The 26012-nt window shown below is 39.0% G+C and overlaps 1 protein-coding gene across 5 annotated transcripts in view; it reads right to left on the bottom strand.

Moving 5' to 3' along the window:
- Positions 1-26012, bottom strand: part of FANCC (FA complementation group C) — a 272627-nt gene that overhangs the window by 34439 nt on the left and 212176 nt on the right. For all 5 annotated transcript variants that reach the window (XM_067744815.1, XM_067744813.1, XM_067744814.1 and 2 more), the window contains one exon: positions 3973-4129. In XM_067744815.1, the coding sequence (XP_067600916.1) occupies positions 3973-4129 (157 nt within the window). The remainder of the gene's footprint in view (positions 1-3972; positions 4130-26012) is intronic.

Here is a 26012-nt window from a genome sequence, read left to right on the forward strand (position 1 = left end):
TTTCTATTCGATCACTGCTAAATTATCTACCTCAGCTTTCGTTAAATTACATGCATCACATTAAAGAGCTCAAAAACGAAATGCTTAAAAGACTGCTAATGAGAAAGCAGGAAAAGAAAACCCTAGAACATTAGTAAGAAGTTATTCAAACAGAGAAAACTGACATCATCCAGGATGTGGAGTTAATTCTTCAGTATAATTTTTTATTAAAGAGGAGCTGTGTTTGGAATTTTGTGTAAAAGAAGTTTCCTTTTCTTTTGGAAGTGGCTATGATTGCTATCTGGAGAATGAAAACAAGAATGCATCTTATCTCATATGAGGGAGGTCAAGCAGGACACTGAGGTATCTGCATGTTTATTATTCTTAAGCTCTTATTAGATCAAGAACTACTTTTTCACCCTATCTTTATTGAGGTATAGTTGACAAGATAAAGAACTAATTTTAAGGGCACTATGAAGAGAATACCAGGAGTGTTTCCTGATTTAAAATCTGAATAAACAAAACCAACCCCCCCCACCCCACCCCCGCACTCTTTCGTGGGCAAATCTCTAGATCCCGCTGGAGGGGCCAGCCAGAGAAGGATCAAATGGGAGGGCATGGGAACCAGGGTATATCCCGGCCCTGGCATGCAGCAGGGCGGCCAAGCACAGTGCCACCCAGCCAGCACTTTTCATTCAAATGTGGAATATAAACAATAGCTTTCTGGGCTCCACAAACAGAATTGTAACTGCGAAACATAACATCCTTCTGATTTGGGGCCAGCCTTGGGAAACCAAACAGTGCCAAGAAAGCTGAATAATTAGCAAGTGGCTTTCACTGCTTTTGGTGACATCAGTTTTTAAGGTCAGGTCTGAAGCTACGGATTAGGTCTTCCATTGCCTGTTCTGTCAAGGGACACACAAGACCATCTGCTTCTGAAAAGTGTCAGTCTGCTCAGTAGATGACAAACTGAGTTAACACCTTGGTTTATTTAGGAGCACCAAATGTGGCAGGTGGGCATGTACTTGGGGGAGGTCCAGCCCACGAGAGCCAAAGGGTGAGTCTCAAAAGTAAACATGTTTTGAAAACTTACTTTTATTTTATTTTAGAAGTCAAAAACATATACATGCACTTAGAATTCAGGTGATTATTAGGTTAGTGGCTTATTATTCATAGTCTTAATGGAAAATACCAAGCCTTGCATCCTTGAGAGGCCAAAGAACATTTGGGGAGATTATTTCACTTTGTACAACCTGTACTACACTTTTATCTTTTGTTTTTGCAACATCTTGGTAACTATAGAATTTCTAGGGCTAATTCTGGATAGTCCCAAGAGATGGAAACATAATTAACAGTGCTCCATATAAAATACAAGTTATGTAGACCATCACACTTTAATTACTCTCAGAATCCAGCTCTAATGTAATAGGCATCGAGTTTCTTCTGGAGGAAAAGTACCGCAGTCCTGTGCTAGCTGAGTCTTCAAGATCTCTCTGATACTTATGCACGGTCCTGTCACTGCACCAAGATATTGTGCTATGATAAATGAATCAGATGATGCAATTAGGAAGCAGGTTCTTCAGGTTACCCTTCCAATCACTCAGTCATGTCACAGGCTTATTCCAGCCTGCCGGGTTTTTTGGCCCAGTATGCCTGAGGAGAGCAGCCCATGCCAATCAAGGACTTGCAGCTCTGTATTATAATTACGTCCTTGAACCATAAGGCACAGAGCGGTTACATCCTGCCAATGCCACAATAAATTAAACCAAATAACACCCTCTGGAATCCCCCCTTTAACCACAATGGAAGCTCTGAATGTCTACACACATGATCCTGATAAATGCTTTTGGTAAATCAACTGACTTCAAAACTGTTTGGGGGAAATCATTTTACACTGTAAATTGGAGATGGAAGGTTATACAATGCGATGTTTAATGGGAGCGCCTGCTCTCTCTCTCATACACAGTATCCTGTGTTTACTGAAGTGCTGCTCAGGCCCTAGGGCCACAGGGAAAAGGACGCAAAGAGGCTCAGAGAAGAATCACAAGGTTGCTGAATCAAACCAACTTAGAGAAGTCGATGAAACTGGAATTTTTCTATAGGGAGAAGGCTTAAAGGAAATTGAATGAGAACCTTGAAAGCAAGAAAATAGCTCAGTTACTATATTTTGCCACTGAAAAAGGACCAGAGCAAATTAAATTATAGCACGTATATTTAAGTTAGAAATAGATTTACCTGATAATAAAGGTAATGTTTTGAATAGGTTGCCAGGGGCTTCTAAAAGCCTTTGTTTATACTGAATTTTATTATAATTATTTTTATATAAAGTGCCTTCTTATTTTTCACCATAATATGCAACTCTTGTGAATGATGAGGTCAAGGAGAATTTTCCTAAAAGTAACTCTCTTTGGGCTCTCTCAGTCTTTATACCTATCTTCTTTTCTTTTTTTCTATCAGACACTATAAACTTCTAAATCAGTTGGGTTCAATTTGTGCCAGCTAACTTGCAGATGAAAGCATCATGACTGCTGGAGACTACAACACTACCCATGGTCACCTGGGAGGCCCCAGAATGGGAAGGCAAAGGGGAGCCCAGGAAATAGGGAGAAGGCAAGCACGGCCATGGTCACACACGTGAGCTGGTAGGGACTGATCAGGACCTAAAAAGAGAACTGGGATATTGTAAGAAGGCAGCAGATTCAATTATGATTCTCTTACACAGCCTCCAATTTAAAAGAGAAAGAAAAAAACCAGGAAGTTCTAAGTGAATTAAACAAATAGAAGGTGTCGGAGGGGGGGCTGTGCAAACTCAGCCAACCTCAGCGCACTCTAGGCAGAGACTCACCCCCGCCCAACACAGGCCTCAGCTCAGCAGGGAGGCACGCACTCTCCTCCGCCCAGTTTCCTGAACACCAACATAAGATCTGACGGTTCACCATCTCCCTTGAGCTAAGTTTCTCCATCTGTACAAAAGGAAGCAAATCTCTGCCCCATATCTCCCCTAGGTTACAAAAGCTAATGAGAAAACATGTTAGAGCCTACTGAAGTTCCTGTAAGAGGCCCCAGAAGCATGACACCTCCTGTAGTTTTTTAATTGTTTTTTTCAGAGTGCGTTGGTCTTTATTCCTGTTCTTACAAAAATGCACATAAATTCCAGAGCTGCCTCCCACAGAGGGAAAGCATCCGCATTGGTCAGTTCCCAGGGCTGCTGGAGGGCTTGGGCCCCTGACACTGGATTAGGCAATGGGGCCCATTTGGCCCACTGAGCCCCCGACTTCCCAGGCCTGAGAAGTGCTGAGTAGAGGGGAGACTGGGCAGCCCCTGAATGGAGGGAGGGGTCAAGGCTGGCAGGCTGACACCAAAAGAAAACTGACATAATTCTCAGTTGTTTTTGTTGTTTTAACCACTTTTCTGGGGTTTTGTTTTGTATCTTTTAAGTATTTTATTTTTCCTCTAGTGAAGGGTTAAAAGTTTATTTTTTGAATGCTTTTCTTTGTTAATTGATTCCTCCTATTGTTCATAAGATCCTCACTTTTTAAAACTTAACTTTTCATGTGGAAATGAGAAATACTGTTTTAAAAAATTTGTTGTCCAAATGTCAGGTCAATTCTTGTGAATATGCAATATAAGGTGCAATGATCAAGTAAATCTCGAAGCTTGCCTTTTTTTTTTGCCCGTGCCACTCAGCTTGTGGGCTGGTGGGATCTTAGTCCCCAGACCAGGGATTGAACCTGGGGCCACAGCTGTGAAAGCACCAAGTCCTAACCACTGGATCACCAAGGAATTCCCTCACCTTATTTTTAACACATGCTCTAAGTATGCAGAAAAGCCCACTACATTAGGCATTTCAAAAATAAAATGTAGATAGATAATTATTTTAAAAGGTGCCAATCGCTCTTTAGTTTACATTTTTTTCCGCTTGTGCTGACTAAAAGAAATGATACCCAGCATCGTCTTTAAGGATTTTTCTCCTCATCAAAACCCGGCACATACCAGCAATGAGTCTTTCATAAAACATTCGATCCTCCTCAGAAAATTTCTCTCACTGGAGATAAGCTTTTCAAAAAGATGCAGCATTGTATTTTCAAGGCTGGGAAGGTGCCGAAGCCAGAGGCAGAGTATAGCTGACGCGGGGAGAGAAATCTTCTTCCTTTCAGTAAGAAATAAACAAAACTTTAATATAAATGAGTCACTGAAAAAAGAAGCAACTGACAAAGGATTAATCTCCAAAATATACAAACAGCTCATGGAGCTCAACATCAAAAAACCAAACAACCCAATTAAAAAATGGGCTGAAGATCTAACATACAGATGGCCAAGAGGCACATGAAAAGATGCTCAACATCACTAATCATTAGAGAGATGCAGATCAAAACTCCAATGAGGTATCACCTCACACGGGTCAGAATGGCCATCATCAAAAAATCTACAAACAATAAGTGCTGGAGAGGGTGTGGAGAAAAGGGAACCCCCTCTTGCACTGTTGGTGGGAATGTAGATTGATACAGCCACTATGGAGAAAAGTATGGAGGTTCCTCAAAAACCTAAAAATAGAACTACCATTCAACCCAGCAATCCCACTACTGGGCATATACCCTGAGAAAACCATAATTCAAAAGGACACATGTACCCCAATGTTCATTGCAGCACTATTTACAGTAGCCAGGACATGGAAACAACCTAAATGTCCAACGACAGATGAATAGATAAAGAAGATGCGGCACATATATAGAATGGAATATTACTCAGCCATAAAAAGGAAAGTGGGTCATTTGTAGAGATGTGGATGGACCTAGAGTCAGTCTGTCATACAGAGTGAAGTAAGCCATAAAGAGAAAAACAAATATCGTATATTAACGCATATATGTGGAATCTAGAAAAATGATACAGGTGAACCTATTTGTAGGGCAGGAATAGAGATACAGATGTAGAGAATGGACGGGTGGACACAGTGGGGGAAGGAGAGGGTGGGTCGAATTGGGAGATTGGGTTTGACATAGATACACTGCCATGTGTAAAATGGATAGCTAGGGGAAACCTGCTGTATAGCACAGGGAATTCAGCTCGGTGCTCTGTGACGACCTAGATGGGTGGGATTGGGGGGGTGGGAGGGAGGTCCAAGAGGGAAGGGATATAGCTATACATAGAGCTGACTCACTTCACTGTACAGCAGAAACTAACATAACATTGTAAAGCAATTATACTCTTAAAAAAAAAAAAAGAGTTCAAAATGCAATAACAAATCCAATCTGTGACTTTTTTTCATTGTGGTCATAGTAGCAGTTAATATTTATAGTATCAAGGAATATGTACCAAGTATCCCTTTGCAAATATGCTTCCACTTCAACTCAAGAAAAAAAAATGCTTTCAAAAAGGACAAATAAATATATAGTGAAGGAAGAAAGAGAGTGATAAAAAATGTGATGGAAAAAGGCCTTGAGATATCCAGGTAAATGCAGTCCCTAATTTAAGAAGCAGTTATGTTTGAAGGTGCATCCTAATGGTTTAAAATGTGGAGTCAGCCCTGGGTTTGAGTCCCAGAGCCACCACCTACTCACTATATGACCTTGGGAAAGTTACTTAACCTCTAAACCTCAGTTTACTCATCTGTAAAACAGGCCTACCTCCCTCCTAGTGCTGTCAGAAGGATCAAATGCAATAATAACACATGTACAGTGAGTGCTTAGGACAGTTCTTGGCACATAGTAAATATTTAATCACTGTATTTGTAAATCTGTTGAAAATTCTCTTTAGTAATAATTTCATAAAAGCTGGTTGGACTGGTTGATCCAGTTGGTCCACAGCATGATACACTATAGACCCTAACCATTTTGTATAGTTACATTTCTATAGGATAATGTATTTGGAGACTCCTCCTATGTCAGGTCAGTGAATCAGGGATTCTACTTCTCCTGGGAGGGAGCTCTAGGGGGACATCTAACTCTGAGCCACCGGCAGGGGGCCCTCCCTGTGAATCTGGTGGAAACTTGGCTTTCTTCTCTCAGTCCTGCTTTTCCAAGGCCTCCTGCCCTTTCACCTGCAGGACCACAGAGAGCAGAGTGCTTTTCCAGGTTCTGCTAAAGATGTTTACTGCTTTTAATAAGAAAAATGAAAGCTGGGGACACAAAGGTTGCCCATTACCCAACAATCCCTTCAGGGTCTTTCCCTTCACCATCACTTCTGGGCCATTTCTCTACAGGAGCTGGCATGAAGCCCAGGGAATGGGTACAGGGGCAGGAAATGAATAGGCAAAGACACAGGGTAGCAATTTCTAGTAGTTCCTTTTTGTTCTTCTCCCATAGCCTAACTCCTGTAGACCTTGTCCTAGATTAACTCTGGGGCAAGACTGAAAGAGGCTGAAGAATTGTAGGGTCTGTCACAGGAGCAGGCAGAAGGGCAGGAGAAAGGAAGAGAGGCATGGCCCTCATCCGACCCTCTTTATAACTCCCATCTCACCCTGAGCTTCAGCTCTTCTGGGAAGTCTTACAGGACCCCCTTCCCTCTCCATACCTGGCAATGAAGAACTGCCACGGTGCCGCAAACTCGTATCACCTGGCACATTCTGGGGCCACACTATGGATGTCCTCTATTGTGGCACCGGTGCTTTGGGCTGCCATTCCCACGCCACCACCCCTGTTATACTCGATGGCAAGGAGCTGGTAGTCACGCATTCAAGGAAGATGACTAAGCACTTCCCATGTGGCACTCAATGTGCTGGGTACAGGCCAAACAACTGGGAACAAACAGACCTAATCTGTATCCTTAGCGGCTTAGGGCCCAGTGGGAGGTATACATACATACACACACACACACACACACACACACACACACACATCAACTGTGATAAAGGCAATGAAGGAAAAGGACGGGCTGAGGAAAAAGAGAATATCAGGAGGGGCCCAATTTAGATCAGGTGGTCAGGGACAGCCTCTCCAGTTGAGTTTAGCTAGAGACTAGCTTGGTGGGATAGGCAAGGTAGTACCGGGAAGAGCACCTCAGCAGAGGGAACAGCAGCTGTGTCAGAAGAGAGCAAAGGTGAGGCGGCCTGTGATGAGGCTGTGCAGGACCACAGGCAAGGCAAGGGTCTGGTGTTTTATTCTGGCCCAGAAGGTTTTTGTTTTTGTTTTTAATTTATTAATTAATTTATTTTTGGCTGCGTTGGGTCTTCGTTGCTGCACGCGGGCTTTCTCTAGTTGTGGTGAGTGGGGGCTACTCTTTGTTGCGGTGCACAGGCTTCTCATTGCAGTGGTTTCTTTTGTTGCAGAGCATGGGCTCTAGGTGCGCATGCTTCAGTAGTTGTGGCACGTGGGCTCAGCAGTTGTGGCTCGTGGGCTCTAGAGCACAGGCTCAGTAGTTGTGGCACATGGGTCTAGTTGCTCCACAGCATGTGGGATCTTCCCAGACCAGGGCTCGAACCCGTGTCCCCTGTATTGGCCACCAGATTCTTAACCACTGCGCCATCAGAGAAGCCCTGGCCCAGAAGGTTTTAAACAGAGGAGTGCCAGGATCCAATTTACATTTCAAAGATCACTCTAATTGCTGCATGGAGAACTCAGTTCAGAGAAAAGAGTGGGTGCAAATTTCCAGGGGGAGCTGGTGTTAGCTTGGACCTGGGTGGCACTGGAGAAGGAGAGATAGTGTATTTTAGCAGTGATATCAAGAGATACTGGCAATGAATTTGATGAGAGCTGGTGAAGACGAGGTAGGAATCAAGGCTGTCGCAAGTTTCTCGAGCTGCAAGATGGATGGACATACCATTTACTCAATGGAAGGAAGGGAAGAGAAGATTTGTGAAGGATTTACTGAGAGCTTAGTTTGGGGTGTGTGAATTTAGAATGCCTGAGGCACAATCCAACAGAGGCATGACGTAGGTCCTTGAATATCCAAGTTGGAAGTTCTGGGGAGAGATCTGGGCTGAAGATGTGTATTAGGGAGCTGTCAGCTGGCATGGAGCAGCAAGAGAATGGAGGAGAACTCTGAGGGACAGAGGTCTGAGTGGGGAGAGGGCCCAGGTCTGTGCCCCAAGGAGCTTCAACAGGTAAAGGAAGAGGTGGGGGAGCTGCAGACAGAAGGAGGAGTGCCAGACATTCAGGAGACAGAAGCAGAGAACCATGTCACCAAGGAAGAGAAGGCCAGTCCAGCTGTAACCAAGTCTGCGGAGAGGCTGAGGACATGCGGAGGGAAGCACGAGCACTGCGTCGGGCAGGCCCTTTGTGACCTCCCCAAGAAAAGTGTTGGATGGGGATGGAGTGATGGAAGCTGAAGGCAGAGTCCATGAGGAGAAGAGTGGAAGTGCAGCCAGCATTGCAGACTGGTCTTCAGAGGTACGGCTATGCTAGGAGTGAGTGACAACAGGAAGCCACACAGGGTGGTGGCCTTGTGTGCTCCTGAAAGGTGGTGCTTTGGGCTGACTGCTGATGGGCCGGATGAAGAGGAGCTGGAGAGGCTGAAGGGCCAGTAGCTGCCATTTATTAAGGTCTCACCTGGAACAATGCTAAGCATTTTACTTGTATTTTAATCCTCATAACAACCCTACAAAACAAGTACCATTATTATCCTTATTTTTTGAGGTTGGAGTGGGACGGAGGACTCACAGCCACGATTTGAACCTAGGAGGTCTGGTGCTGGAGCCAGTCCTCAGCCTCAAGTCACACATAGGCCTCTCCACTCTGCAGGTAGGAGAGTGGAGGATGTTGCTCAGAAGCTGAGGCCTGGTACAGGGGTGAAAGCAGACAGTTTTCCCGGGTGAGCCAGATGCCTGGACCCTGTGTTCACTCCCTTCAGTGTCTAGGAAAGTCTTTTCAATAGTCCAGGCTATCAGCCAATTTTAGCCACATTAACAGACGCCTGGGAAGGGATTTCTGTCCAGCTTTCTTGAGAGAGAAGAACACCCCTTGGGAGTAGGGAGAGGGTGTCTATAGCCTCTGTCTCAGAGCCAGAAAGCCGCTGGGAGGCAGGGAAGCTCTGAGGTGCAGGGGGAAGAACTTGGCCGCACAGTGGCTCCTCCCTTCCCAAATAACACCTGCTCGTATCACACCTTATCTTTTTTGAGGACCTATGTGAAATAAATATGTACATCATTAGAAAAGTTTCTCACTTCAGTGAGAGTTCTTCAGAGGCAGTCCCATTCCTAAGCCCTCTGAGCAGCAATATGTGCAGTGTAGTTTCTATCATGAGGTCATGGTGGCCGAGTGATGCCCAGTGCACAGAGGCAGGAGCTGTTAAGAATGATGAACAGTAGATAGATATGAACAAATGTAAAAGGAAGCTAGTGTAAAATGGTAGTTCCAGCAAATATCTGAATTAAAAGATATTGCTCAGTTACAAATTTACATAAGAGTTGTGTAAGTTCTATACTCAAGTTAGTAAGAACATAAAATTTTTGTTCTATTCTCAGACACAGTTTGAAAAATGTATATGTTAACAATTGTCTTTTTATTACCCTTGATTCATAGCACACTCTACTAATTGTTGTAAATGATTAAATCTATGGGCTCATGTTTAGTATTTGAATCATCTATTAACCAAAAAAAATCTATTTTTCTCTAAAACATCAAAAACTTAACTACAATTAATCTTGGATGAAGAAATTACCAAAGCAACATGATCTTAATATATTGCATAACAGAATTTGGCTGGACTGTAAATGTAAATTATATATAATTTACATTATATATAAATTATATTTCAATAAAACCAGGAAAAAAGAAGGCAAATTATAAAAGAAGTGCAAATGGCCAATAAAAATATGCAGATTTTCAACCTTATTAATAGTATAGAAGGGTAAACTAACACATCCAGGAGGTATCATTTTTTCATGCTCACATCAGCAAATGTTTAGATGAATGATAACATCCGGTGCTAAAGCAGGTATAGGATATGGGTGTTCTCAGAAGTGGGACAGGGAATGGCTTTGCCCTTTTGGTTAAGTCATGTGATACCACCTAATAAACTGTAAAATACACATATCCCTCGTCTTCATAACCATACTTTTGTGAATCTGCCTGGCAGAAATAAAGGCATTACTTAGAAGGTATTTATTGCAGCAATATTTAAAGAAAAAATTAGAAACAACTTGAATGTATCCATTGGCAAATAGCTAAATAAATTAAGGTCCATTCATATCAGGAAATATGTTCCTATTTTATAATGAATTGGATCTATATCCCTTGAGGGATACCCAAGCTATGTTGGTTAAAAAACAGGTTCCAGAGTCATGTGTATGATGCAATGCTGTTTTTCTTTTTGCTTTTTTAAAAAAGCTTATTAAAAAAAGAGAGAAAATTGTTTCACATAGATTTCTAATGTTTACAAGAGTATAAGGTATGGTTACCAGAAGTACTACAGTGTGATAAGGAGGGAATAATTGACATTTTCTGTATATACTTCTGCACTGTTTGACCTGACCTGATAAAGTGTATATATTTCTGTGGAAATGTTAAAGAGCCAATAAAGTAAAAAAAGAAAAACGTTTTTAGGGACACTGAAAATTTTCATTCTATTCAATATGTGTTAGTTACAGAAACTCTAAGGCTGTCCTTTTCCTACTCTGTCTATAGTTATTCCATCCATCTAGGCTGGATACTGATCAAAATTCAAGAAAAATAGATTAAGATTAAAAACTTGGCTCTCCAAAATTCCTTCCTAATAATCACAGGAAGTTTTCTGCATCATAGCAGTTTCATAATTTCTGACACAGAGCAGGAGAGGCCTGGACAGGACACTCTACCCTGTCCAACATCTCCTGCTATTAGACTCTTCTGGACAGATGCCTCCTGGACATTTAAAAAACTGTACTTTGTTTCCCCAAATACTCAATTTAGTAAGCTAGTTGTGTGCCCCATCCTCTTGAAAAAGATGTAATCAGGTTAAGAAATTGGTCCAGATGCTTATTAAATAATTTTGGCTCCAAATGCTTTTTATAGCAAAACCAAAATATGTAATTCAATACTTTGCAAGAGAGGTTCCGGAGGGCGGCAATCATCGGTAGAGAATGTGTTCTAACACTGTCTGAGAGGTAGAGGAGAGAAAGGAGCTTCCTTACTCAAGAGGAACGCAGGCAGTGTTCCATCTTTCCAAACCAGAAAGAGATCAAGGGCTGCCTGGGCTGCCGGAGTAGCCCACAGAAATCAGGACCAACATTTTTGGAGAACTACTTAATTCCAAGGACCCGTAAAGAATATTCTCTATTACATTTCAAAGGTGTATTTCCATGAAAACTTGATCGAAGAAGTATATCAAATTTGAGGAAACTGTGCCATCATTATCACTTATATGTGCAGAGAAGTCACTTCTTAAAGCAAAGAGCAGCAACACCAATCAAAGGAAACGTACAAATGCAAACATAATGGAACGTCTGTTACAAATCAGTATCAGCAGGTTTTTACTTGAAAAGTAAACTTTTTCAATAACTAATTTTGTGATCATATCTTAGTAAGATTAAAAAAAAAAGAAAAAAAAGAGGATGCCAGGATAGATAGAAATGGGAGTATTAGTTACTACTACTGCTTTGCTAACTTTTTGTCCTTGGTATTAGACTAGCTTTTCTTCGTTTAGACATTCACTTATACTGACAATACTTAAAGACTGATTTTTCTCTCTTTTTTTTTTCTGGCTGTGCTGCACGTTTTTTGGGATCTTAGTTCCCTGACCAGGATTGAACCTGGGCCCCAGCAGTGAAAGCGCCGAGTCCTAACCACTGGATTGCCAGATTTAAAGCCTTAAAGCCTGATTTTTTTTCTTATTGGAGCTGAAAAAACATAAAACTAGAAGCTTGGTTGAAGGCTAGCCTTTTCTTGTAATTTATTTTTTTCTTATTTAGCATCTTTGGAGGCTGTATTAGCTTTTTCAGCAATGGAAATTTAGCTACGTCTGGACTTAGTTCAGTGATAATTTCATTAGGAGGAAAAGATATAAGCTTGAGAAAACCTAATAAAACATTATCAAAAATAATATAATTATTATTAAAGTCAACAACAATAATAACAGCAACAAGCTAACAGTTATTGAGTATTTATTTTGGGTGCCAGGCACCCTGCTAAATATTTTATAGGCACTAGACCCATTTAAATATGTTCCAGTGTGCCTGGGACAGGCTTGTGTCTGTTATCCCACCATAATTATAATAGGTACCTCTTTTAACTCTCAAAAGTGTCACGGTCTACAACTTATAAGTGTATCGTCACCCTACTTGACACTCACAGTTACTGCATGAGGTCAGTTGCTTGGTCAGTCACACACCCACTCTTTCTTTCATTTGTTCATTGGCTCATTCATTCCAGTATGTAGAAAAAATTCTCCAACTAGTTATCAAACTTCTCAATATTTTTGAAGCAATGGATTTATGTTTACCTTAGAGGCCATGTCATGCAGAATTACTTGTACTCCACAGACTTATGAAAGGATTGCATAAGCCCTCCCAGAAAGGTTTTACACAACGTGCAGCCTGCAGGTGGCTATTACGGCAACCCCAGGGATAGACGTAAGGAGTCTGGTTTGACTTTTGAGCCAAGAAATTATAAAGTTCCTCTAGGTTATCTAAACTGCAGAGAGGAGCAAGCATCTGCTGTTTAAAAGAAGACAGGCTGCCCATTTCTGAAAATACATGACTATATTTGGAAGCCAAGGCCAAAGACACCCAACCGATTGTAAACCAGATGAAATTCCACTGGTGATTGTGGTAAGCAAATAGTTGGAAGGCTAAACACAGGGCAGGGCACCTTGGTCAAAGAAAGTACGTGGTTTCTAAATGACCACGCAGCACACTTGGGGAACTCTTCAAGGGGCTGGGGGAAAGGGGGTACCAGTGAGGAGGTGGTAATGTGAATCAGCCTCCCCGTGTCAGCATGTGGCTGGGATGCTCTGTCTATGGGAAAGTGTCCATGGAAAGGCTCCAGCCCTTACGCCACTGCTTGGGGAACTTGCTGAGCTGAAGCCATAAGAATTGGACAAGTTGAAGACCACCCAGCATTTCTCGACAGTCTGTCCCCTGTGGATTAGCAGACATAATTTTCCAAACCAAATAAATTTTATTAGTTACTGAGGGAGAACATGCTATCACAAGTAAAATAAATAGCAAAGGAGTTCAGGCCTACTCGTGGAGCCGCTACCCTCAGCTTTCCATCTGAGCACTGCTGGTCGAGGAGGAGTGGCTATTCTCTAAGCAGGCCTCCTTCTCGCCAGTAATTTCTGAAGCAGCTTTGTGGGGTTTCACAGAGGATGCCGAGGGGCATTCTCCTTCTCATTACCTTTAATTCAACTCTTGCTGAAAAAGTAAGACTGGAAATACAAGTTGTTAAGACCATATTCTTCAATAAAATGTATGACTAAATAAATCAGAAATAGAGCTACCAAGGTGAAATGCAAAGAGCATTTTACTTAAAAGTAAATACTATGAATAATTGCTTTGGAGGGTAAAAAATGAAATTTGCTGGGGTGAGCCACTAGAACCTGCAGTGTGTACTCAGGTAAATGATGTGACGGACACATGCATGTGGAGCACACTTACCACATTATATAGACTTTCAGATTGATTATTATCCAATATCTTACATAAATAACAAAGATAACTGATCAGACTCCTCAGGAAGTTCAGACTCTTGGATAAATTTTGACATAAGTTTAAAGTAGACAGAAAAAAAGACTTCATATGCTTAACCATGAAAATTATGTTCTGACCTTTTTTTAAAGCATCAAATAATTTAACATTCTATATCTCTTTCTAAATCTTACCTTAACAAATTCCTGAGTTATAACTTTCATAAAAAATGAAATTAAAATATACATTATTTTTAGGAATTATATATAAAAAACAACAAATACTCTATTGGTAACTACTTCTTCTGAAAGAATGATGGCAGCTTTGAGGCTGTTCACTTTCCAAATGTAATAAATCAATTTGAAAATGGGAAGAAGATCCATTTACTACAGCATAAATAAATAAATGAAACCATTAGGAATAAGAAATGTCTAAAACCTATATGTGAAAAATATGTAAAAGACTCCTTAAGATCATGAAAGTAAACCTGAACAAAATGGAAAGACGTAAGTGTTCTTGAATAGGTGGATAGAAACCCTTAACGTCATCAAGTTGTCCATTCTTCCTCGGTTAATCTACATATTTAACATGAGCCTCCCTCCAGACAACATGAGCTGACTTTCTTGGAGCTAGACAAATTGGTTTCAAAGTTTACTCGAAAGATAAGACAATCAAGAATTGCCAGAAAAACCCAGAAAAAGAAGAGAAATGAGTGGGAAATAGCCTTACTTTATATTAGAAAGACTCTGTTATTAAAACAAAGTGGTACTGATGTGTACATATATGATAGGCCAAAGAAACAGAACAGAAAATAATAAAACAGGCCTAAATGCATACAGAAATTAAGTACAACTCAATCCACGGGTAAGGAGGGCTAACTGTACTACCAACTGTACTCTGCCATTTTACATAAGGGACTTGAGCATCTGTGGATTCTGGTATCCACGGGCGTCCTGAAACCAATCCCCCATGGATACTGAGAGATGGCTGTATATGACTAAGGGAGCATCTTAAGTCAGTGGAGGGTTGATGGGGCGAATGCACCCTTTATCACACTCAAGGTGGTAGGATGCTCTGTAACCTGAAAGTGGGGAAGAGCAACAAAATTACTTCAAGAAATAATTTGCAAAACAAAAGGAACCTATAGATTGAAAGAGATTTGTGAACCCATCAACCAAATGCAATGTGTGGACTTTGGACTCTTAATTCCAAAAAACCAAACAGGAGAATTTGTTCTCTGCCTAAATACGTGGTGATGATCATGAATCAGTGTCAATTTTAAGATATAACAATGGTACTGTAGTTAATGTTTTTAAAAAATGTACTATATAGAGACTTCTGGTTTCCCATTCTGCATGTCAGGAGCTTGTAAGTCACCACTTTGTCCTAACAAAAGTAAAAAGCAGAACAGACTGAAAAATCAACAACTCTTCTTGCATCCTTAAGAGAAGGGAGGACACAGGGCAAACCTTGGTCCCCGAGACTGGAGATAACAGGAAAGCGAATACAGGGAATCATAGCTGACTGGAGCAGAGGTCCACAAGTAGAAACCACCACAGGCACGAGTGCTGGGTAGGAAAACCTGAACTGGAATTAGCAAATGGCTGGAGGGTCACTGTGAACAACTCGGAAAGTTAAAAACTCCAGGGAGACTCAGTCCTAGAGGGGCCCCCACAATATTGTGAGATTTACCTCCCACCAGGTTCACATAGTAAATATCAGAGAAAAAGTCACCCCTGCTTTAGGCAGAAAGAGGGGAAAGGGAATCACTTTTAAATACAACAGAGCTCTCTGTTTTTCTTAACAAGGCCTGACCTCAGGAGTATTATCAGAGCCTAACTGACCAGGGGGAAAGGAAATAACCACTTCCAGACAGCTCTAGGCATACTATCCCACTTAAGAGGAAGAAAAAACTGAGAAAAACTTATGAAGTTCCCAGTGCAGAGGCACAGACTCACTGAAAGACTGAGACCTAATCATAAGACTATAGAACACTTCCTCTCCCCTCACATCTCATCACCACATTACAAAAAGCCTATTTACAGCAGTTCCTTTTACTTAGTACACATCTTGTCCAGCTATTAAGAAAAAAATTACTTGACATACCAAAAGGGGAAAGAAACACAATTTGAAGAGACAGAGGAAGAATCAGAAGAATCAGACAGAGGAAGAATCAGAAGAATCAGAAGAGACAGAGGAAGAATCAGGCAGAGATGTTGGAATTATCAGACTGGAAATTAAAAAGAACTATGATTAACATGCTAAGGGCTCTGATGGATAAAGTAGACAGCATGCAAGAACAGATGGGCAATGTAAGCAGAGAGATGGAAATACTAAGAAAGAACCAAAAAAGAAATATGAGAGATAAAAAAATACTGTAAAAGAAATGAAGAATGCCTTTGACGAGCTTATTAGTAGACTTGGTGGGAAAAGAAATCTCTGACCTAGGGGATATATGAATGGAAACCTTGCAATCCGAAAAGCAAAGATGACAAAGACTGAAACAAACCAGAACAGAATTTCCAAGGGATGTGGCACAGCTACAAAATACAGCATATGTATAATGGGTCCAACAGAAGAAGAAAGAGAAAAAGGTACAGAAGAAATATTTGAAATGATAATGACTGAGACTTTTCCCAAATTAATGTCAGACACCAAATCACAATTCCAGGAAGCTCAGAGAACACAAGCAAGATTAATGCCAAAATCCTACACCTAGGCATATCATTTTGCAAGTACCAAAAAAAAAATGAAAGATAAGGAAAAACCCTGAAAGAAGCCAGAGGAAAAGAAATATCTTACCTATAGAGGAACAGAGATAAGATTACATCCAACTTCTCAGAAACCATGCAAGCAAGCAGAGAGTAAAATGACATACAAAAGTGTTGAGAGAAAAAAACCCACCATCTAGAATTCTGTACCCTGTGAAATTATCCTTCAAAAGTGGAGAAGAAATAAAGGCTTTCTCAGACAAATGAAAATTGAGAGGATCTGTTGCCAATACACCTGCTTTGTAAGAAATGTTGAAAGAAGTTCTTTAGAAAGAAGGAAAATAATATAGGTCAGAAACTCAGAACTACATGAAGAGCATTGAAGAAGAAATAACTGAAGACAAAATAAAAACTTTTATTTTTCCTATTCTTAATTGAGGTAACAGATAATTGTTTGCTCAGAAATAATAATATGAACAATGTACTCAATTATGTATGTTTATGTGTATGTATATGCTTACGTATGCTCCTATGTATGTGAAACGAATGACAGCAATGGTATAAGGAACGAGAGGGAGGAATTAGGATTTTTTTTTATTATAAGGTATTGGATTTGGATTAGCTGCCGATGTATATTGCAAACTCCAGGGCAAACACTAAAAAAGTTTTAAAAAAGAAGTGTAACAAATATGCCAAGAAAGGAGATAAAATGAGATCACATAAAATGTTCAGTTAGAACCACCAAAGGCAGAAAAAGGGTAGAAGACAAAAAGAGGAACAAATAGCAAGGACAACAAATATAAAGCAGTAATAAATATAATAGATATTAGTCCAACTATAACAATAATCACTTTGAACCTCAATGGTCTAAATGCATCAATTAAAAGACAGATTGACAAAGTGGATCAAAACAAGACCCAACTATACCTTGTCTACAATAAACCTATGTTAAATATAAAAACGCATATAGATTAAAACTAAATGGATGGGACTTCCCTGGTGGCACAGTGGTTAAGAATCCACCTGCCAATGCAGGGGACACTGGTTCAATACCTGGTCTGGGAAGATCCCACATGCCGTGGAGTAACTAAGCCCATGTGCCACAACTACTGAGCCTGCTCTCTAGAGCCCGTGAACCACAACTACTGAACCCTCCTGCCACAACTACTGAAGCCCACGTGCCTAGAGCCTGTGCCCTGCAACAAGAGAAGCCACCACAATGAGAAGCATGCACACTGCAACGGAGAGTAGCCCCCACTCACCGCAGCAAGAGGAAGCCTGCGCACAGCAACGAAGACCCAGTGCAGCCAAAAATAAATAAATAAAATAAATTAAAAAAAAAAAGACAACAACTAAATGGATGGAGAAAAATATACCACGCTAACACTAATCAAAAGAAAGCAGGAGTAGCTATATTAATTTCAAATACAGCAGACTTCAAAGCAAGGAAAGTTATCAGGAATATGTGGCTCATTACATAATGAAAAGGGGTTCAATTTTCCAAGAAGATATAACAATCCTTAACTTGTATGGGCCTAACAACAGACTGTCAAATTATGTGAGGAAAAAAACTAATAGAAGTGTAAAGAGAAATAGATGAATCTACTATCATAGCTGGAGACTTCAACATCCCACTATCAAAAACGGACTGATCCAGCAGCCAGAAAATCTATAAGAACATAGCCGAATGCAACAAAACCATCAATCAAGTGAATATGATTGTCATCTATAGACTACTTTATCCAACCACAGCAGAACACACATTCTTCTTAAGCTCACATGGAACATTCACCAAGACAGACCATATTCTGGGCTATAAAACATACCTTAACAAATTTAAAAGAACGAAAGTCATATAATGTCTGTTCTCAGACCACAATGGAATTAAATTAGGAATCAATAACAGAAAGTTAACTTGAAAATCTCAAATAATGTGGAAATTTAATAACATAGTTCTAAGCAACACACAAATCAAAGAAGAAACCTCCAGAGAAATTTAAAATTATTTTAAACTAAATGAAAATGAAAACATAACTTATCAAAATTTGTGGAATACAGTGAAGCAGTTCTTAGAGGGAAACTTATAGCACTGAATATATATTTAGAAAAAAAAGAAATATCTAAGATGAATAATCCAAGTTTCCAACTCAGGTAACTAGAAAAAGAAGAGCAAATTCAATTGAAAGTAAGTAGAAGAAAAAATAGAGCTGAAATCAAATGAAAATGCAAACAGGAAATCAATAGAGAAAATAAATGAAACCTAAAGGTGGTTATGGAAAAGACCAATAAAATCAACTAGCCAGGCTAACTAAGAAAAAAGAGAGGGCACAAACTACTAACGCCAGAAATGAAAGAGGAGACATCACTGCAGATCCTAAGGCATCAAAAGGATAATAAATGAGTACTCTGAACAAGTTTATGCCAACGAATTTGATACCCTAAGTGAAATGGACCAAATACTTGAAAGACACAATCTGCCAAAACTCACACAAGAAGTAAAAGACTAAATGAGTAGGGCTACATCTCTTAAAAGAAATGGAATGAATAAGTAATAACCTTTCAAAACAGAAAGCACCAGGCTTGGATAAATTCACTGGTGAATTCTACTAAACATTTAAGGAAGAAATTATACCAATTCTTTACAATCTCTTTTGGAGGACAGACGCTGAGGGAATACTTCCTAACTCATTCTATGAGGCCAGAATTACACTGATACTGAAAGCAGACAAAGACATTACAAGCAAAGGAAACTTAGAGACCAATATCTCTGATGATCATAGATGCAAAAATTCTCAACAAAATACTAGAATCCAACAATGTATAAAGAATTAAATATCATGCTCAAGTGGAATTTGTCCCAAATATGCATGGCTGGTTCGACTTTTGAAAATCAATCAATTAATATAATTCATTACATCAATAGGCTAAAAGGAAAAATCACATGATCATATCAGTAAATGCAGAAAAAGCATTTGATAAAATCCAAACCCATTCAATATAAAAACTTTCAGTAAACTAGGACTAGAGAGGCACTCCCTCAAATTGATAAAGAATATCTACAGAAACCATACAACTAATAATCATAATAATTGTAAGAAACTTGAAGCTTGCCCACTGAGTTCAGGTGCAAGTCAAAGATGTTCCCTTGCACCATACTTTTTCAACTTCATTATAAAGTCTAGCTAATGCAGTAAGAACAGAAAAGGAAATAAAAGCTATACAGATTGGGAAGAAAGAAAGAAAACTGTCAGGACTTCCCTGGTGGTGCAGTGGTTAAGAATCCGTCTGCCAACGCAGGGACATGTGTTTGAGCCCTGGTCCAGGAATATCCCACATGCCGTGGAGCAACTAAGCCCATCTGCCACAACTACTGAGTCTGCACTCTAGAGCCGGCGAGCAACAACTACTGAAGCCCGCGTGCCTAGAGCCTGTGCTCCGCATCAAGAAGCCCGCACACCACAACAAAGAGTAGCCACCGCTCGCTGCAACTAGAGAAAGCCTGCACAGCAACGAAGACCCAACACAGCCAAAAATTTTTTTTAAATAAAAATAAATAAATAAAATTGTCTTTGTTCACAGATTAACTGATTATCTATGTAGAAAATCCAAAATAATTGATTAAAAAACTGGAACTAATAAGCAATTATAGAAAAGTAGCAGGATACAAGTTAAAATACAAAAGCCAATCACCTTCTTATATACCAGCAGTGAACAAGTGGAGTTTGAAATTAAAAAGAAGATACCAAGTACCTCCCAAATTAAATAATTATGTATAAATTTTACAAAATATGTACAAGGCCTAGATTAGAAAAAATACGAAACTCTGATGAACAAAATCAAAGAACTACATAAATGGAGGATATCCATGAATAGGAAACTCAATATTGTCAAGATCTCAGTTCTTTCCAATTTGACCTATAGATTCAATGAAATCTCAGTCAAAATCCCAACAAGTTATTTTGTGGGTATCAACAAACCGATTTTAAAGTTTATATGGAGAGGCAAAAGACCCAGAATAGCCAATACAATATTGAAGGAGAAGAGAAAAGCTGGAGGACTGACACCACCTGCCTTCAAGATTTACACAAAGCTACAGTAATCAAGACAGTGTGATACTGATAAATAGACCACTGCAACAGAGAGACCAGAAATACCTAAGTAGAGTCAATTGATTTTTGATAAAGGAGCAAAGGTAATACAGTAAAGATTGTCTTTTCAACACATGGACGTCCACATGCAAAAAATCTGATTCTAGACACAGACCTTATACCCCTCATAAAAATTAACTCAAAAATGGATCCTAAATCTAAATTTAAACTACAAACTATAAAACTCCTATAAGATAACACAGCAGAAAACCTAGATGATTGAGTTTGGCGATGGTGATGACCTTTTAGACTAAAAAAAAAAAAAAATCCATGAAAGAAAGAATTGATAAGCTAAACTAATGAGAGAGAGCGCTCAAATCTCAAATAAATAAAATTATAAATAAAAGAGGAAACATATTACAACTGACACCATACAAATACAAACGATCATAAGAGACTACTATGAAAAATTATACACCAACAAATTGGACAACCTAGAAGAAATGGATAAATTCCTATAAACATACAACCAACCAAGACTGAATCGTGAAGAAATAGAAAATCTGAACAGAATAACTACTAGCAAGGAGATTGAGACAGTAATCAAAACTTGCCAACAAAGAAAAGTCCACCCAGATGGCTTCACTGGTGAATTCTACCAGACACTTAAAGAACTAATATCAATCCTCCTCAGTCTTCCAAAAAAAACAGAAGAGGGAGAACACTTCCAAACTCATTTTATGAGGGCAGCACTACTCAGATACCAAAACCAGACAAGGATACCACAAGGAAGGATAATTATAGGTCAATATCCCTGATGAATATTGATGCAAAAATCTTCAACAAAATATTAGCAAAACAAATTCAACAATACATTAAAAAGATCACGTACCATGAATGATATTGTGATTTATAATAAGATACGTATTTGGCCTTGGACCCCATTCCTGACACAGAGCTCCTAAAACCCTTGGAATTTCCTAAGTGAAGAGAGCTATTAAGGTATCTATTGTTATGTTAATGAGGTGACTTTTAGACTTCACTTAAGGGTAGGGGCTGGTTGCCAAGAGAACCAACCATGTGACTAGAGGATGGGAATTTTCAGTCCCATCCCACTAACCTCCAGGGAGGGGAGAAGGGTCTGGAGATTGAATCACTTGCCAATAGCCAATGGTTTAATCAGTCATGCCTATTAATGAAGCCTCCCTTAAAACCCAAAAGGCTGGTGTTTGGAGAGCTTCCAGGGTGGTAAACATGTGGAGATCAGGGGAGAGTGGCACACCTTGAGAGGGCAAGAAAGCTCTGCACCCTTTCCCCATACCTTGCCCTATGCATTTCTTCCATCTGGCTGTTGCTGAGTTACATCTTTTTATAATAAACCAGTAATCTAGAAAGTAAAATGTTTCCCTGAGTTCTGTGAGCCATTCTAGCAAATTAATCAAAGCCAAGGAGGGAGTTGTGGGAACCCCCAACTTGTAACCAGTTAGTCAGAAGCATAGGCAAAAACCTGGGCTGGCAACTACATCTGAAGTGGAAGGTGGTCTTGTGCAACTGGGCCCTTTACCTGTGCAATCTGATGCTATCTCTGATAATATCAGAATTGAGCTGAATTCTCGAATAGCCTGCTAGTGTCAGAGAACTACTTGTTGGTGTGGGGAAACCTACACACACACACACACACACACACACACACACACACACGTTGGAATTGGGTCCAGGGGCCTAATTTGTTGACCAAGTGGGATTTATACCTAGAATACAAGGATGGTTCAACATCCACAAATCAATCAATTGTGACATACCACATTAACAAACTGAAGGATAAAAAAAATCTTATCATCATTTCAATAGATGTAGAAAAAGCATTTGGCAAATTTCAATATCCATTTATGATGAAAACTCTCAAAAAAACAGGTATAGAAGGCAAATAGCTCAACATAGTAAAGGCCATATATGACAAGCACACGGTTGACATCATATTCAACATTGAAAAAGTGAAAGCTTTTCCTCTAAGAATGCCCACTCTTGCTGCTTTTATTCAACATAGTACTGGAAGCCCTAGCCAGAGCAATTAGGCAAGAAAGAGAAGTGAAAGGCATTCAAATCTGAAAAGAAGTAAAACTGGCTCTATTTGCACATGACAGAAGATACACACACCAACACAAACACACACACACACACACACACACACACACACACACACACACACTAAAGACTTCACAAAAAAACCGTTACAACTAATAAACAAATTCAGTAAAGTTGTAGGACACAAAATCAATACAAAAATCAACTGTGTTTCTAAACATTAACAATAAATTATCTAAAAAAGAAATTAAGAAAACAATCACATTTACAATTGCATCAAAAAGGCTAAAATACCTAGGAATAAATTTAACCAATGAGGTTAATGATCTGTTCACTGAAAACCATAAGATTTTGAGGAAAGAAACTGAAGAAGACACAAATAAATGAAAATATATACTGTGCTCATGGATTAGAAGACAATATTGTTAAAATGTCCATACTACCCAAAGCAATCTACAGATTCAATGCAATCCCTATCAAAATTCTAATGCTATTTTTCACAGAGACAGAAGAAATAATCCTAAAATTTGTACGGAAACACAACCCTGAATAGGCAAAGCAATCTTGAGAAAGAAGAACAGGCTGGAGGTATCATAATTCCTGATTTCAAACTATATTACAAAGCTATAATAATCAAAACAGTATGGCACTGGTATACACACATAGATCAGTATACACACACATAGATCAGAACAGAGAGCCCAGAAATTAACTCACACATATATGGATCAACTAAGTTACAACAAAGGAGGCAAGAGGGGCTTCCCTGGTGGCGCAGTGGTTGAGAGTCCGCCTGCCGATGCAGGGGACACAGGTTCGTGCCCCGGTCCGGGAAGATCCCACATGCCGTGGAGTGGCTAGGCCCATGAGCCATGGCCGATGAGCCTGCGCGTCCGGAGCCTGTGTTCCGCAATGGGAGAGGCCACAACAGTGAGAGACCCATGTACCGCAAAAAAAAAAAAAGGAGGCAAGAATATACAATGTGGAAAGAATAGTTGCTTCAATAAATGATACTGGGAAAACTGAATAGCCACACGCAAAAAAATGAAACTGGACCCCTATCTTATACCAAACACAAAAATCAACTCAAAATGGATTAAGGAATTGAATGTTAAGCCCTAAAACCATAAAACTCCTAAAAGAAAATATAGGGGATAAGAATGACATTAGTCTTGGCAATGACACTTTTGATTTGACATCAAAAGCAAAGGTGACAAAAGCAAAAATAAATAAATGGGACTACATCAAACTAAAAAGCTTCTATACTGCAAAAAGCTTCTAAACCATCAACAAAGTGAAAAGGCAACCTACAGAAGGGAAGAAAATATTTGCAAATCATATGTCTGATAATGAGTTAATATCCAAAATATATAAAGAACTCATATAACTCAACAGAAAACAAACCCCAAACAATCTGATTAAAAAATGGGCAGAGCATCCAAATAAACATTTTTCCAAAGAAGATATGCAAATGCCCAACAGGTACATGAAAAGGTACTCAACATCACTAATCACCAGGGAAATGCAAATCAAAACCAAAATGAGATACCACCTCACACCTATTAGAATAGCTACCACCAAAAAGACGAGAGATAATAAGTGTTGGTGAGGATGTGGAGAAAAGGGAACCCTTGTGCACAGTTGGTGGGAATGCAAATTGGTGCAGCCACTATGGAAAACAGTATGGTGGTTCTTCAAAAAATTAAAACTATAACTACCACATGATCCAGCAATCCCACTTCTGGGTATATATTCAAAGGAACAGGAAAGGAACAGGAAAACAGGATATCAAATAGATATCTGCACTCCCACGTTTATTATGGTATATTCATAATAGCCAAGATATGAAAACAACCTAAGTGTCTATCAATAGATGAATAAATAAAGAAGATATGATATATATCTATATCTAGTTATATATATGCTATATATACATAGTGTGTGTGTATATATACACATATACACAAAATCGGCTATTATTTAGCCATGAGAAAGAAGGAAATCCTTGCCTGTGACGACATGGATGGATATTGAGGGCATTATGCTAAGTGAAATAAGTTAGAAAGAGAAACACAAGTATGATATCACTTTATGTGGAATCTAAAAAAGCTGAACTCATAGAAACAGAGACTAGAATGATGGTTATTAGGGACTGGTGGGGTGGGAGAAATGGGAATATGTTGATCAAAAAGTACAAACTTCCAGTTATAAGTTCTGAGGATCTAATAATGTACAGGACGGTGATTATAGTCAATAATACTGTATTGCATATTTGAAAGTTGCTAAAAGAGTGGATCTTAAATGTTCTCATCACAAAAAAAGAAATGGTAATCCTGTGATGTGAGGGAGGTGTTAACTAACACTATGGTAGTAGTCATTTTGCAATATAAAAGTGTACATCTTAAACATATGCAATGTTATATGTCACTTATATCTCAATAAAGCTAGGAAAAAATAAAATGTAATAAATTAATATAAATTCTGATATTTTTTCTTGTGCCTACATGGAAACATAACAAGAAGCAAGTGCTTTTTTGTCTTATTTGGTAATAATATTAAACATTTTTTTAAACTTTCCTAAATTTTATCCCAATTATTATAGATATAAATACATTTTATGTTTCATATATTTTTACAAATTTTATATAACATATTTTTAGATTTATTTTATAATTTAATATTTTATTCAAAAATAAAATTTATTTATAATATATTTTCTTATATTAAAAATGGACCCCTGGCTTTACAAAGGAGAATTAAGAGATTTCTCTTCTCATCTCACAGGTGTTTCATCAGGAAAAGATGAAATCAAAACGTCAGAGATTTCTCTGACTTGTGAGAGTGGGACATCTACTCCAAAGTAATGCGCTAAACTGTAAATGAAAAACAAATACGAGGAAAGTTATTTTTCCCTTGGCTTTATAGATGTTAATAATTTACCTTACTGTGTCTTATTCAATAGAATGTTTTCAAATACTATTATACTGCTAATTAATTGCAGCAGCAACTTGAGACCAATCATTCAGAATCTAAACAAAAAGGAATTAAATAATTAAAATGTGTATGTGATAAGTTAATATTTCATCAACAGAACCGTACTTCTGCCTTAAAATTGAATCTCTAGATATGGCTGGACAAGTTGTGTTGCTTGTATTAACACAAGTTGGTATTAGCACCAACTAAGGACAGGAGTTTTTTTAGGTGAACTTGGCAGTACACACGTGGTACAGAAATACTTGAAGTGCTGAATAACTATTTTGAATCCCATGGTTCTCCTAGAACAACTGTGTTGACATATGCATTCATAGTGCAAAAGCAATAGTGAGTAAAACTGCTATGCCTAACACAAATCAAAGAAGGGACAGTAGTCACTGTATTCTTTACTACCACATACTCACAGTAAAAACACTGCCAGTTTCACATAAAAATGCATTTCATGAAAAATATTAATATAAAATATTGATTTCATTAAATTTTACCCTTGAGGATACTTTCAATTAAAAACATTCTGTGTGGTGAAAAGGTATGCATAAAGCATTTCTGCTACATACCAAAACACGATGATTGTCTAGAGGAGAAGCACTTGGGCAACTTGCTGAGCTATAAGATCAA

This window comes from Pseudorca crassidens, chromosome 7, assembly GCF_039906515.1.
Source record: "Pseudorca crassidens isolate mPseCra1 chromosome 7, mPseCra1.hap1, whole genome shotgun sequence".
In the NCBI taxonomy this organism is placed as follows: domain Eukaryota; kingdom Metazoa; phylum Chordata; class Mammalia; order Artiodactyla; family Delphinidae; genus Pseudorca; species Pseudorca crassidens.